A 16,623-nucleotide genomic window follows, 5' to 3' on the forward strand; every position below is an offset into this window, starting at 1 on the left:
ACAAATAAAAACGTACTAAACCATTGCAAATTAATAGAGCACTGAGATTAAAACCAGTTATAATTTGTCCTCATTTAAAATTAACATATTTGCTTAATATGAATATGTTGGGTCAAATCACTGATGTGCATTAAAACAACCTCACTGTGCTGCTGGAAAGGCTCTAGTCTGTTTTTAGTGTTGGCTACATGTGTGCCTTTGTAATTTTTGTTTAGGGTGCTCTTAGCGCAGCACTCTCAGCCGTGTGTATCTGACAGGAAGCCAGTTATCGATTTGGTGAAGGCGAACAGACAGTGGGAAGGCTATCTGCAAACAAAAGCTTCTGCAAAATTGTCTTGTCATTTTATCATAACAAGGGCGGGCCTAAAAGGCGACCCAGGCACGGTTATAGGAAATCTTAAAGAGTGGTCGATTTCCTCCGAACGTCAGTTGGCTCCTTGGCATGTCTGAGTTAACCTGCGCTTAGTAATGACAGTGGAGCAGCTACATCTGTCTCTGTCCTCCCTGTGGTGACAGTCTCTCTGTTAGAGGTGGAGAGAGTTGGACTGGTATTAGGTGTTAGATTGATTAAGCCGCTTTTGGTCCCAAGTACGAGGTGATTCCTAATGTAAAACATGTGGCTGTGTTCAGATCCTCCGTAAGACACGCTGGGTCTGAACACAGCCACAGAGGATGTTTGGGAGGTTAGTGTGACGCATGTGACATATTTTAGAAGGAGTACTAAAGGCGCTTCTGTGTAACAACAATCTCTTTCATACAGCTCTCATTATATTGCTTTATTTCATCAGTTAAATCTACATTTAGGCCATGAGGTCTGAAACACTGCCAACAGACATGGCAGGTAATTTCACAGGGAGCAAACGTATATGTGACCTTCAATTAATTGGCTTTTTCTATATGAATATAGAGACGGAGAGGATAAAAAGGGAGGCAAAATATAAAGGGGGATGTGTGTAAAATGTGGAGAATTTATTGAGCTATGTTATAGCCGCCTGGGAACGTCTTACAGCTGATTTGTATGGAACCTAATCTGGAAAAATTCAGTTGATAGTAAGACGAAAATTTTCCCCACAGGCTCGTGCGGGGCAGACGTTCTTTCTCTGTTTATAGACTCTTTATTTTCATTACTGTATTCAAATTCTCGCATTCCGGTCCGTCTGCCTTTTAAACGTTGTCTCATCCCAAAAGCGTGTCAGCCAGATTTAAGTAGGGCAATTAATTTTATTCCTCTCCTGGACTAAAACCCAAGCTGGTATTGTAAGCCAAAAATGCAATCACTGTACAGTATCCTTGAGAATATTTACAGGGCCAAGACTGGAATGATAATTCAGTCCAGGAATTAAACTCCATCTCGGTCCACTCTGCATATTCAGACCAGACGTTGATATTGGAACCAATGCGCTGAAAGCTCTTCTCTGCAGTTATTACAGTTTTTGGCCAGCAAAACAAAAAGTGACACAATATATTCGTGGCCATCCAAAGTGTGGGCGTTAACGTCTGCTTTCTAAAACTCGCTTTGCGAAAGGACAATGCAAACGGAGACCTGAGCATAGGATAAAGTCTGGAAGCTCGGCAGTGATAGTTTTTAATGTAAACGGGTTTTAACGGCAAATGTTTAGGAAACCGTATAAACTTGTTGAAAAAGCAGAAAGCACACATTTTTTATCTGTGAATGTATGAATCATTTGCATAGACTGGCCTCAGCGAAAACAACAGATCCTTTCTGGCGTCAGTGCTTTGGCAACTTTTGAGGCCACAAGAAAAATTCCTGTTGTGTGCGACTGAATTGCGTTCAGTTTCTGTTAGAACCGACACCGGTAATTATTTTCATCGTCAGTCTTCATGATTCTGTTCTTGATGAGCAATTATTTAGCAGATAAATTTGTGATAAAACAGTGATGAATGTCGGTTTCTGAGATGCTTTCTTTTCTTGGCACACAAAACGAACAAAGCACCAAATCATCATAATTTAGAGAGTTGGTTTTTTTTAATTTTTTTTTACAGAAATTACTTAAAAGCAGGGGGGCTGTTGATGTAAATCTAACTCAGTGTAACTACTGTGTTCTTCTTAATTATCTCTTTCATTTCAAATTTTAACTCGGCCCGGTCTCTTGGGGTCAGCAAGTTAACCTCGCGAGAATAAACTGCCAGTCTGAACCTGCCTTTCACACCACTAGAGGCCATGCGATCGATGTTGGATTATGATGTTAGACTACTGCTCGCGCATTGTTCATGGTGTCTGCTGTTGGTGTAAGAACATAATAAGTTTTTCTTCACCTTGTGTTTCTCTTCTGTGAGGTGTTGGGCTTGTTTGTCTCTGCATCCCAGTTCATAACACATTATGTACATACAGTATAAACTGGTGTGCACACATCGTTGTGTGCATGCCCCTGACACCTAAATAGGTCCAATCGCAATATGATTCCCAAACAAACTAATTAATCAATTTACATGTGTTTTGCATGATTGCCAGAGTATGTCTTGGCATTTGTGCTTGTTATTTCGGCTTTTAATCAAACATTTCTGTTAATTTTGGAAAATGTCCTAATGAAAAAACACATAATATAGTAATACAGAAATACTTAGAGAGACTTTGGTGCACAATCAACAATAAAATTGGTTGTTTCCCTCAATTATTCTCATTATTTTTGCTGTGGGATGCATTGTCTTTGCTTTTTTCTCCAAGGACCGTTGTTAATTGTATTGATCATTCTCTTCTTGCAGTGAGAGACACAAGTTTAGGATGCACAGGGCCGTAGAATCCGGTTCTGCCCAAGATGATTTTCATCGTTTTCTTAAAAATGTGCGAGAACAGACAAAGAATGAGTCTAAACTTTGTTCTAACCCGAGGCTGTTTGAATAAGCTGTGCATATGTGACGATATTACAAATGTCAATCTTATTTTTAGCCGATGCTTCCAGCGGAAATAACAATTAACATACTTACAGCTGCAATTTATGAATCTCATAACCGCGCTTTTGTTCTCCTTTTGTTCAGAGAATGAATAAAGACATCTTTAACTTGAAGTACTGCATTGACATCGAGATAGATGGGCACTCGCTAAAAAGCAGGTGAAACTGAGGCAGTTATTTCTTTCCTCAAATTGCTCGTGGCTGTGCACAACACGCTCTTGTAATATTTCAGGTTTGCAAAAGAGTCTATATTGCATACAATTAACTGATGTTATTGTTGCCAGAATAACAGATTACGTTAACCGACTCACCTTGATTTCAAGTAAAACACAGGCTGGTAGCGTAGTCATTTCTCAGCCTTTCCCGCTGGGATTGCAACACCACTTGACAGATGAGTAAAATAACAAAAAAATAAAAAAATAAAAAAATAACTCTCAGTCCTTTGATCATGATATCCTCGTTTCTGCATTGCTCAGATCTAAGAAGGAGTCCGGCTTCAGTTTCAGCATGAGTGAGATAGTGCTGAAAATGATGTTAGGGCATCCTCACGGGGTACTTCTAAGTCTCTCCCAATCCATCTTCCCTGTCCCCTCTTAAACAGATACATACTATTAAGCAAAAGATGAGACATGCAGAAATCGAGACCAGTGAGTGAGTAGCCAGTCGGTGCGGGGGAGAGTGGAGGCTGATATAGTAGGCCCAGAGAAGGGTGAAGTTTTGATATCTAAAACTTTCAGAAGCAGATTTGTGTTCAAAAATTACGCTTGGGTAAACATGTCCAGAAATCAGACCTTTAATTCCCCGCTAATCCTCTTTTCTGCGGCCTTGTCCATGGCTGAAACGGCCACCCTGTGGAAAAGCCTGCCATGCATCTGGAACACTGACTTTGAAGTCCGATGTTTCTATCGGGGTCCTGGAGTAGTTATCGCATGGTAGCTTTCCTTTGGGTCTTCGTGGGATTAAAATTGTTTATTTGTTTGTTACAGTATGTTTCAATTGATACAAGTACCAAACAATTTATCTTCTTACTAAGAAGTTTTGGTCAGTTTTCCAGATCTTGTGTAGGGTTGATCCAATCTGAACTGGACTGTCAGTGTACAATATACAGTTAACTTAGCATATATTGTGTCTACTGTGCATTACCCGAAGAAGAAAAGAGAAAATCCTTTAGTTTTTGTTAATGTGTGGGATCAAAGCAGTGGTGATCCAGAAGGTCAGAATAAGAAGTAAGTTCAGAACAAACTGGAGAGAGCTTCAAGAACAGACCAGTGTTTGAAATGGAACATGGAGACGTATAAATAAGTTCACACTGTCCTAATGACAGGCTCTATTGAGGCTCTCTAGTCCGTGGAAAACCAAGTCATTTCTTTGATGGGTTGAAATTTGAACTATCTTCAAAGTGGCATTAGCAGCTGGTCTGCGTTTGGTGGAAAGAGGGTACAGACATCACGCTGTGAATAATTATCCAAAGTGTTTTTCATATCTGAGAGTGGACAAAGCTTCTTGGGTGTTTAACAAAAAGTCTCCACAACTTGTTCATTTATGTGTATGAGTTAGTAATTTGTTTGCCTATTGAGTCGTCACACATTTCTAAAAGGTTGTGTTTAGTGTGACAAAGATGGCTCACAATGGAGAACAGTGCAGGGTAAGGCAGTTGTCTGTACTTTGCTCTTGTCAGTGCAATCTTTACGCCTGTGGCTGGTGGACAGATGAAAACATGGACTGAGCATCAAACGCTTTCTATTCCTTTTAGATTTCAATATAACTCATGTCACAGCTATTGTCATGGAACTTTATCTTTGTTCATATCGCCAGACAGTGTTGTGATGATTCATTTAAAAAAGGCATTTACCACTGCTTTTTATAGAAGAATACGTAAATAAGAACAAAAATGGATTGATCAGCCACAACATTATGACCACAGGAGAAATGGATAACATTGACCATCTTGAGACAATTCAGTGTTCCTGCTTGGAAACTTCTGGACCTGGCATTCGTGTGGATGTTACTTAGACATGTACCACCCACCTAGACCAGACCAGGCACCCCCACCCCATAGCAATGACACTCCTTGATGGCAGCAGCCATCCCCAGCAGGATGCAGACTGACACAGGCACACACACAAAAATGGTTTAGGAACAACTAAAAAAAAACAAAAACATGAAGAACAGCACAAGGTGTTGACCTGGCCTCCAAATTCACTAGATCCCAGACTGATCAAGTATCTGTGGGATGATACACAGAGGCCCCTCCCCTCAACCCATATGAGCCAAAGGTCCCCACTAACAAGATTCTGTTTCCAGACACCACAGGAGACCCTCAGAAGGCCCATGTCCACTCTCTGATGAGTCACAACTGTTTCGGAGGCACAAGAGAGTATATTACACAGTCATAATGTTATGCCTGATCGGTGTATAGTGTATTTAATGGCATTAAAATGGCATATGGGGACTGAACAGAATTCAGAATGTGACCACTTCCTTCCCTCCCTCTCCCAGTCTCTGCCTCTGTTGCTCTCTCATTACAAATACAGAAAACTACAAACGTGTTTTACTACATATGTGTTAAGACAAGGTCACTGTGGAATGAGTGAATAATTAAAAGCACTCGTGAGTGAATTTCACGCTTCAGAGATGCGAGTCACTCTTGCAAAAATAGACTCGATGCGTAAAGGTAGCAGATCAGGCAGATTGTTGTGACAAAGCGCGGCGCACATGTCAGGATTATCTGAGGGAAAGGGATCACAAGTAGGTTGTTTTAAATTTAGAAAAGGATTCACTGATTGAAGGGAATCACAGTCCTTCCTGAATTCTACAGAGGACAGAGTGAGTCCAGTTATGTGTTTGGTCTATGATCAGTAACACACCATGTGCACCACAGCAGAATATTTTGTACAGAAAATATTGTCGCTAGAATTAATTGTACTGGTCCCGTTGTGGGAAAGGGAAAAAAAGGAACCACGGTTAACTTGCAAATTGTGTTTGTACTGCAACAAAAGGAACGCTTTCTCAGAGCTCAAGCATTTACCAGTTGTATGTAAAGTACCCCACCAAGGATAACCATTTCAATTTCGAGACTGAAGAAAGTGGTGTGCAAGTGTGTATGTCTGCAAGGGAAAGAGTTTTCAAAGAATGCTGCAATAAGAGTTTGGCAACGCTTCAGAATGATGAATGATTTAATTCTGTGTTTTGTTCTGCCCTTTGAACATTTTTATTCTGAGGAGAATAGAGTATTTATGTTACCCAAAAACAAATTGCAATACGACAACTGCAGGAGAAATCAAACATTGCGCCTTATTCTTATGATTTGTTTTATATCACACGGCTGCTAAAGTTTGCCTCAAGGTGCAGACTGAGAAAGGGGGATGATGTACCGATACGCTGCTTCTATTTTCAGACCGGGTCATGGGCTATCTTGTTGGCCTAATTTCCAGTTTTGGCCCTGAGCAGTAAAAACATATGTGAAGTTTCCTTTGCACCTCAAGAAGCTGCCACGCATCCCTGCAGTTTGTGTCCCTGCATGCTTGTGAAGTTATCCAACTATATATATCATCTAGGTTGCCTTTGTGTGACACTGTATATTGTCTGTTCTCAATGCTAAAGCACTCCAGCGCTGATGACTCATCATACCTTCAGAAATGCAACAGGGGGGAAACGTACCCATCCACACATACACACTCACATCCGCCGTGGGTACAGAAAGAGGTCTGGGGCTGGTGATTTTGCCTACCCTCTCTTTAACAATGCAGCACGACTTGGCACATGCTGGGTGGCTGCTGCCCCTGTGATTGCTGGGATGGTGTGCTTATTGTCAGCCTTCTGCTGCACATCACCTTTGATTTGTGTGTGCAAGTGCAGGCTTTTTAAAGTGGTTTCCCGTATGGGGTACACACATAAACGAACGCACAAAGATCTCTGGGGACAACAACACCTGTCTGCAGCTTCATATCCCATAAACCCCAGGAAACAGAAAGACGGGAGCGCTTGTTGTGTTTTGTCATACTTTAGATCAGGTGCAAAGTCAGAAAGCCGCCTTGAAGCCCTTGGAAGAAAGTCTAAAAATATAGGGTGCGTGTGTACAGGTGTTGGAATTACAGGTTGTTTACCAACAATACTGATTAAATGCTCCAGAAATAAAGTGTTGTATTAAAGCAGCACCTGCCAAAAAAGTAACTCTTCCTTCGTCGCAGTTTGTGCTGGTGTCACATTCTCACAGCATCTCTTCTCCTCCATCAGATATCCGGGGCTTGCAAACCTTCATGGATCAGGCGTCCCGGCTGGGTCTGGACATTTCCTTGCAGAGGGTCGACCGCAACGTCAGTCGAGTATTCACCGACCTCTTCAACACCATGCGCACTGAGGAGCTCAACCGGTACCGGGACACTTTACGGAGGGCCGTGCTGCTGATGAGCCCTCGAGGTGCACAGGTGTTCATCCACCAGGTAGGCTATCCTTCTGAGGCACCCTTACCCCTGGTACGACATTTGATCAATACTGTCTCAACTGTAGCAAATATGAAGAAACAAAAATCATGACAAAGTAAATAATGGTGTAATTAAGACAGATTTCACTGTCTTATATGAGTTATATGAAAATTCACTGCCCATACAAGGGGTTGTACCGATTAGTCGTCTAGTCTAGTAGCTTGCAGAAAAGCCTCCATAGCTTGCTTTATGCGAGACGCTACCACATATTAGCTGACTTTTTAAAAAACGGAAGTCGTTCAACCCCTAGCCCGTATTCCAATTATCTGTAGAGTCCAAAACACACTTATATTTGCTCTGAGGTCTATAGAAACTAAACCAGCTTTTAGAGCCAGCTTCAAGTGGTTGTTGGAGGAACTTTTTGGCGTTTCCTCATTGGCTTCCTGCCCTGAAGGTTCCAGCTTGGTTCTAACAAATCCAAAAAAGCAGAAGGCAGAAATCACACTGAGATGCGTTTTACCTTTGATACTGAGCTGAGCAGAAAATAAACATTATTCTGCATGAAATGCTTCAAGTAGATCTTTGGGCCAGAGTCACGGTATTCATTCATTCATCTTCTGTACCTGCTTGTCCTGTGAAGGGACAGGTCGCCAGTCTATCGCGGGGCTAGAGTCACAGTATGTCTACAATAAAACATTCATTTAATCCTCAAAGCATTACCAATAAAGGAAGCTTTGTTTAGTGTACAAATCAGCAGCGTGTACGGCAAAGTTTTAAGTTAAACTGTATGTAACCACAATTTGTATCCTTCTTTGCTCATACTGTCCTAATTGTGAAGCTGTGCGTAACTTCTCCTGTATTCCACATCATGTTTGCTAATTAACAGAATAAGAATGTATAGAAGTTAATGTATCCAGCTCTCCATTTTAGTAAACACATTTCTTCTTTCATCTCACCTTACTAAGTTCAAAGTTCATTCGTTAATTAGCTGCTCTTTCCTCAACAAAAAAAGTTAAATTAACCAGTCTGTGTTCTCCTTTCTATGACTTCCAGGGGTGGAGAGGTATATTTAATCATCTAAAAAAATTTTTTTTATTATTTATTTCTCATGATAACCCCTTGGTCAAATCATGCTGAATAATTATGTGCCGTAGTGCTCTGGCATGACTGAAGGCTTGCGTGGCAACCGGCAACGTTGAAGACAGTGAAAAATATGGCAACATAAAAGTGGAGCTGAGTGGCTTGTTCTGCCCAGCAAACACATCGCAGACTGACACTTAATCTTCTGCTCATCCTGAAAGGACAGGGAAACACTGATAAAACACTGAAGATTTTCCAACTCAAGTGAAAAATTGGGTCCTCAAATGGCACAGGAGACGGACCGTAAAAAAAAAAAAATGGCCCAGTTTCACAGTTTGTATAATAGTATAAAATTCTACAAAAAATCCCTTTATTTATATATATTTGCTATCTTATTTATAGACTAATTCTCATACCCACAGTCCAGTGCACAAGCATTTGGACACAGTTTTTGTTCTTCAGACTCTTAAGATGCTTGAGCAAATTCAATTTGGAATAAAATAATGGCCATAATAATTGCCATGAAAGAAAGATAAAACTTATGTCATATCTACAGCCCGCAATACTTATTCATCTTACTTAGTAAAAATTAAAAATTAGAAAATTAAAATGCGACTCTTTTGAGACAAGTTAGAGAGTTTAACTGGGAGATTTGGCATCAAATCAAATAAAAGTTTTATTGAACCCGAAGTCAACTTTTGTACTTTATTTATATTTCGGGTTGCTTGATTCAAGGACACTGAAGGGTGATATTGTCTTCCTGGTGAAAACAATAAATCCTTGCCATATGTTCTGGGCAGGACTAAAAAGCCACAATGTTGCACAGAATTGAGTGCAGCAATTCAAATACACTTTGAGTGAAGAAAAATATAAAACATCGGCCATATCTCTCTTTTTATTGCATTTGAAGCTCAGTTGCATTCAGAGATTGCTGTAAGATAAGGAAGAATCCCTCTGAGACACGTGACGGTACTGTACTGCTGTGCTGAAATCTTGTCCATGACTTTATTGTATCGAAGCCCTTAATACTGCATCCCATACATATACTGTGTATGTGTTTCACTTTATTTATGTCTCAAAAAGGCTTTGCTCTCCGTGGATTGCAGTTCATCTCTCCTTATCCCCAATCTTCTGCACTGACTCATTTAATCTTTCTATCGTGAGCAAATACCGTAGAAAATAGCCTTAACTAACTGTAAGTCAAAAACCTCACTTGAATTCCGATTAGCTTCTTGTCAATGCTCCACTGTTAATCTAAAAGTGAAGCACTTAGAGACAAATAAATCAGTGCACAGGTCATGAATACACTGAGGCTTTCAAGTTTCATTAATGACATACTGTTTTGATCTTTTGCTGTGTGCCAATTAATTCTGTTTCAGCACACGCACAGTCTGCTGCAGACATCTTCACATAAGATTGCATTTAATCCCGACAGTTATATTCCTTCGTCCCATATACAATTAACGGTAAGCATTTTGGGGACAAAGAAATAAGCACAGCACAACGTTCAGCGCAGTTCCCAAAGGTGTGAATATGTTAATATATGAAAAGTGGCGGAGATTGGTAAATTCATCAAAGCTTCATTAATGCCTTGGTCACAGAGTGTACCTGCTCCTCATCAGAGATGCTGGGGCGGAAAATGTAAATATGCTAATATCTGACTGGAGACTGATGGCGATGCCTTGGAGAGTTCATGATTGAGTAATCATGAACTGCTGAACACCGAATTTGTCAAAGACACAACAATATAATAAAAATGTTAAGAAATGTGGTTAAAAACTAACTGGAATTAACTGTGTTAGTTGCCTGAATGTGCAAAGTGGAGCGTTATCTTAGTGTAAGTGAAACTAGGTGCAGCTGATCAGTTGTAACAGAGTAGTGCTTCTGTTTACCTCAGAGACCTGCCCTGTTTCCTGCTCCTTTCTGGATTTGTCATCTGTGTGTTTCAGAGTTTGTTGAGCGCTGTTTTCCTTCCTCGCTCCTGCTCTGCTCTGTTCTTGCTCATTTTCGAACGCACGCATACGTGGTCGCATTGTCGAATGGGTCTAGGGAGACACGGGAAACAACTGCAAAGAGATGCAAAACAACAAAAAAGACACAATGACCACAAAGCGGTGCAAAGAGCGTTCAGACAAAACCGAGTTGACTACAAAGAACCGTGACATGGCCACACAGAGATGCAAGTGGGCTTCAGAGAGAGACACAAGATGACAATGAGCGAATGCAAAACAACCACACAGAGATGCAAAATGGATTACAGACAGATCAAAGGCAACGGAAATGAGATGAAAGATGGCTGCAAAGAGACACAAAATGACTACAAAGAGATGCAAAACAACCACAAAGAGACGCAGAAGGACTAAAGGGAGACCAGAGACGACTAAAAGAAGATGCAAACCACCACAAAAAATGCAAAAACAGCTACTAAGAGACCCAAGAGAGCTGTGTGGCGGCTTCAGAAATACCCAAGACAACTAAATGATGAAAAAGGATTACAGGCCAAAACTACTAAAAATGATAAACGACTAGATTAAGACACAGAATGACTACAAACTACATAGTTTCTTTCACACTATTTCATTCTGTGAAACACAGCGTGGGCTTTTTCACATGCCTATGCTTAGAGACCCATTTTCTCATTTACTTATTCTTGCACAAGGTCAGAGAAAAAAAAATGCCTCTTAACATTTCTTGGGCAGATGAAGAAAAGGCACCTTTGACGGGCCAACAATTTACAAAAGGCCTATTATGTCTTGGTTCTAATACTCAAGACTTTAATTTCAAGTTCTTAATCCACCACATACTGTATGTGCATTAGCAACAGTCATCCCATGTCACATATTCTGTTTCCCTGCGTAACACATCCCATCACAAGTCAGTTGTCACGTGTCCTCTCTGGCCTCAGTCACTTCTAATACTCTGAACAAGCTGCATATGTCGCTGACGGTGTCCGTGGCGATACGCTGGAATTCTGCGCTCCCCCAGACACTTGCCATCTCGTCTCTTGTTCACTTGGTCCATGAGAGGACTCAGCGTCTTCTGTCAGATTCAGCGCTGCCTTGTTCCCGACACCCAGCTACTCCCCGCTCGCGCCACGAGAGCCGAGCTGCACTTGAGTCACGCGAGCCTTTTAGAGGGCCATAAAGTGGATTTTTAGGCTTTCAGCTGTCACATCTCTACGTCCTTGGGTTGTAGTAGTGAGCCCCTGCTATATCGCTTACTTAAAATGACGTGCATTTAGGAACAAAAACTTGACACATTTTATGAGTTACTAGAGTCACTCACCAATTAATTGTCGACAGAGCTGCTCTGAGCTATATATCTGGACGACACTCAAATTAGATTTTTGGCTCTCTGGGCTTTGGGAGATAATTGTTCCTTTTCACCAACAGTGATTAGGTGCTTTAAGCACCTGGGATACCTGTACTCAGAATTTTAATTCTGAAGACGAATACTACGCACTACGTTAGATGAACCATGCAAGTAGAAATTTTACTATGACAAAGCCAGGGAGCAAGCTTGTCCAAGTTATAGTAATAGAGTAGGCCTCAGATGCATGGCAATGATTTAGACTGTATCAGCTCTTGTACAGTATCAAGTGCCAGGCTTTCTAGCAGTTTTTCTCACTGTTCTTGAGGGACGGTGGCCTCCAAAAGGTGTTGATGTGACGGGAAACCGAATGGGTGGTGTCAGCCGCCATGCCAGCTCTGCAGGGCAGTTGATGGATGGAGCACAGAGGCTGTGTGGGGTCCGCCCCCTGTGCAGCATCTACACAAAGCTACAAGAGTGACAAGCACTGCTGCCTGCTGCCAGGTAACGTGAGAGCGAGAAATAGATGCTGCACAGAGTGGAAGGAGGGTTAAAGAGCGAAGACGGGAACAGAGAGAGAGAGAGAGAGAGAGAGAACAACCAAGAGGCAGACAGAGAAATAAAGGACAGGGAGATGGATGTGGAGAGGAAAGGTCAACGATGAAAAAGAGATGGGGGCCAGAGGGGGCTCCTGCAACATAATAAAGCACCTCTGTATGAAACAGTAAAGGGGGAAATCTAAGACATGGCAGTGGAGAAAGACAAAAAAGAAATGAGTGCGGAGAGACTGTGTATGGTACACGAGAGACAGTACCTACGGAAGAGTGCGATATCAATGGACTTAAATTTTATCTGATTTTAATCCCTACATCTAACACGCAAAAGATGAAATCTTGTACACAATTTTAGTCCAAATATCCGCAGCCATGACAGTAGGAAGGAATACTGCTGCAAGGGAGTCATTGCAAGCATTGCGATGCAACTTGTTAGTATCGCTCCCCTTAAGCCTGAATGAAAACTCACCAACACTGACTGCAGGATGATCAGACGACATTTTATAATACTGACACATTGCACAGAAAATGTCCTAATCATCATATTTAATTCTGTGAGCGTTGGTTTTCTCCAGTTCTTCTAAATAATGCACATTCTCCAGCCTGCTTTGATGCAGAATACTGCATTAATTTTAGTTTGTGCCGCTATGAAAAACTGTCAGAAGCTGTGTTACACTGTGGTACATTGTGCATATATTGTCTGTACCTGTCTATACAAGTAAATATGATCATTATTCAGCTTTGTCACAGAATCCAGATTGAAAACCGTCACATAATCAGACATAATCACAGCTCTTTCTTCTGTATTTTGCAGCATTTAAAGCAAACATAGGCTTAAGTTCCCCCTGCAGTATATGTAAACCGCACAAAGAATTGAAGACACAAAGTATTTGACCTCCACCTTCAAGACTGGCCGTTGTGCATTGCTGCGTTTCCCTCCCGCCTCCTTTCAAGTGAAAACTGGTGCTCTTCAGTTTTGATTTTTCCTCCGTCTCCTGCTTTATGGACCGCCTCTGCCAACCGAGACATCTTGTTCAACATCAAAATATTTATTTCAGAGGGCAGGAGGCAATATAAATGCCATCACAGAGCAAGTATACAGGAGCTATTTGTGTGCTCTTTCGAGGTCTTCGCCACTGTGCACAACTGCAGCATAAAACCTACTTTTTATATAGTTGCTATGACCCAGAAAAAAAAACTTGCAAAGTTCAACAAGTCTGGCTTGATAGTTAAAATGGTTTATTTCAGTACATAATTCTCAACATCCTTCTTTTGTGCCATCCCTGTTTTTAAATGTTTTGTGTGACGAAAAAAAACACCACAGCTAACAGTGAAAAGGTGACTCCGCTTTCCTCTTGTTTGAATGACAACAGAAACACAGAAGGGCTTTCAGAACATGTGTGCCCGGGTGGGCTGCACGGCAGGTTGCAGTGTTGGAAACAAATTCACTTGTCAAGATTTGAGACCTGATTAAAAACGGACCCTAGTGGCGCTTTGAGATGCAATAAACACATTGCATTTTGATGCCGAGGCCGCTTCCGTCTTGTTGTCACAAACGCTTGTGGATGGTGATTTAAAAGCGGCCCGAGCTGACGTGCTACTGTGGGGCACTGTGGAAAAAAAAAAAGGGGACGGCTTTCCTTCTTGGGGAATTCGGCGCCGCTGACATCTTGTGTGACACAACACAGACATGCATAGCAAGTCTTACGCACACTTCAGCAACAGCTCTCTGCCTCTTGACAGTTAGCTCTCACTGTGCCCTTAACAGTGTCAAAGTCTGTGTCACATGTTGAAAAGAGTACGAAAGAATACAGTGACTCTTTTTTTTTTTTTTTTTTTTTAAAGAAAATGTCACAGTAACACTACATACAAAAACATGGCAATATTAGCCATGTTTTAAATTCAAATGTTATTGTTTCTTATTTTAAAACCGCACCTTTTTCAAACTGTGGAGACAGTCTCCCACCTCCAGCACCTATCAGCAGTAAAAGCTAATATCCCCGGTGTCTAGATATGGCCTTCATTTCCTGTGCCCAGTTCTTTTACCTACTTTTTCCAGCTTTCACCTCATTTTTTATTGTCTAACCCCGTTTTGTTATGTTAACATGATATATATGATATAATACCCAAACTAATGGTAGCCAGTGTGTTCTCTGTCTCCCTCATTATGAAAAATATTCCAGCATGTAGCACAGTTGTGTCTTGGCACCTGGACTTCCCCCTCTCTCTCTGATGGAATAAAGCTGGCCATGACCTGGAAGTGTTTATCCCAGCATGACTCATTAACCTGACACAGAGAGCATGGTGTTGGTGCAGGGGAGCGTGGTGTTGGCACAAACAACATCCTTTGCATTTGTGCACACACACAGAAGGATGTCCGTGCGCACCTTCACCGCTTCACCCCTCGTTCCTTCCCCCGATCTATCACTGCCAGTTGAGTCCACACCCCCTCCCTTAGTGCTAATGAGTGAACCAAGGTGCGATTAAAAAGCTCAGAAAGTACTGCTCAGCCGGATATTTTTTAATATCGCAACTGGATAACAGACTTGCAGCCAACCAGAAGACTGAATTAGACTGGCTCAGAATACAAATGAATTGTTTTATTGGTTGAGTGGCATCATTTGGAGTGGGAGGGTGGAGGGATTTATGGATGTGATAAACAAAGCAACACATTAGGGATGGCTAGTACTGAGCAGGGATAGTGCAGGTAAGGTTTTAAATAGAGCAGATATTATTAGAGCCTGTTCAGTTGCAACATTATTTCTGCTATATAAACCAATGAGCGCAGTCTTAAAATTAAGTTTAGTTGTTACTCTCTTGGCATGGTTTAGCATCTGCAAATGTGATCCGAAACCTAAAAATACAACATTAGTTTCAATTACGGCCAAAGAAGTTGTCGTATAATTTCCCTTATGTTTCTTGCCATGCTATAATCTGGGGACGATGGCGTTGACTCGTCAGTCCACAACTTTGGTGCAAACTGAAATATTTTATTAACCACTGAATGAATTTTGTTCAGATATTCATGAAAGAGTTCTGCTCTGGGTGTTCCCCTGACATCACCACGAGCCTGATCTTTATAGTTTGGGTGAAATGGCAAAATTGATAAAATTAGCATATTAGCATTTCTGCATATTTACATTTCATTTATTTCAAAGCACTGCTGTGCAGCCTGACAGAGCCACTAGCACAGCTCTAATTTTGTCATTTGTAATGTTAAATACATATCCAATCACAAAATAGATGTTGACAAATAAACTAACCCTGAATACACTGCATATGTGTTTTAATGAGAAAAATGTAGTGCACACAGAATTGCAACTTTTACGCCTAAGAGCAGGACAAGCTTTAAACTGGATCTAACAAATAAATAAATATCGATGTATTTAAATCTTGGCAACATTTTTTTAGACTTCACCAAGCTCCTCAATAGCCACAGAAAACATTTAGCTAAGTAGCAAAGTAGCTCTCTCTATTATGAGTAAATTAGCTTATGCGTAAAATCTGTGCCATTAGTAGTGTGATAAATCTGCTAAATATTACAACCCAACACACGAGCAGCCTGCACACTTAGCTTTAAGTTTGCCCAGATCTACTATAGTACATTAATCCATGTCAAATACACGCAGAGTATGCGTATACTGAAATCATGATTAGACATCCACTAGTCAATCAGTGTGCGTCAGTGGTTGCAGGCATGATGTGATCAGAGCACCGTCACCTGACTGATCATCTGCTGAAGGCCTGAGGTGAAGAGGTGTGTGAGTTTATCTTGCCTACCACCCGCTGGCTTGACTCCCCCCCTGGTTTAACTCTCCCACCTCTGGACCCCTGTCCTCTCCCTGTGACCCTTATTGCCACTCCTCTATTCCATTTTCCTCCCAATAACAGCATGACAAATTGAGCCTGCCAGAAAACGATCTATCATTGTCCTACATCTCATCCTTTGCTGCCCTCTGTTCCCTCCTTTTCTCCCTCCCTTTGTCTCTCTATCCTCTTTCTGTCCCTGTAACAGGACATTCCCTCTTTCCCTCTTTGTGTTTTTCCCATCTTAATGGTTTCATGTTTCTCTCTCCACACGGGCACTTTATCTTTCTGCCCTTGCTTTTTCCCCATAACCTCATCTCCTTTGGTGTGCTCTCTTATTGCACTGTATACTTTTATCTGTGCCTCCATTTCTCTTCTCTGTTCCTTTCTCCTCATCCTCTCCTTGCAAACTTGTTTGTTTTGTAATATTCTCTCTCTCTCTGCTTGTTTTGTCATCTTTCTATTAGCCTTACAGACAGGTACATTATGGCATAGACTCATAACACCATTTGGACATCGTGCTGTGCTTTAGAAACA

At 41.3% G+C, this 16,623-nt stretch overlaps 1 protein-coding gene across 1 annotated transcript in view; it reads left to right on the forward strand.

Annotated features, from left to right (window-relative positions):
- grid1a (glutamate receptor, ionotropic, delta 1a) overlaps positions 1-16,623 on the forward strand; it is a gene marked incomplete at its 5' end in the record, with an annotated part of 233,822 nt that overhangs the window by 142,082 nt on the left and 75,117 nt on the right. Inside the window, one exon of the mRNA XM_084562152.1 lies at positions 7,149-7,354. Coding sequence (XP_084418278.1) covers positions 7,149-7,354 — 206 coding nt within the window. The remainder of the gene's footprint in view (positions 1-7,148; positions 7,355-16,623) is intronic.

The sequence above is a fragment of the Chelon labrosus genome, assembly GCF_963514085.1.
Source record: "Chelon labrosus genome assembly, chromosome: 15".
NCBI lineage: Eukaryota > Metazoa > Chordata > Actinopteri > Mugiliformes > Mugilidae > Chelon > Chelon labrosus.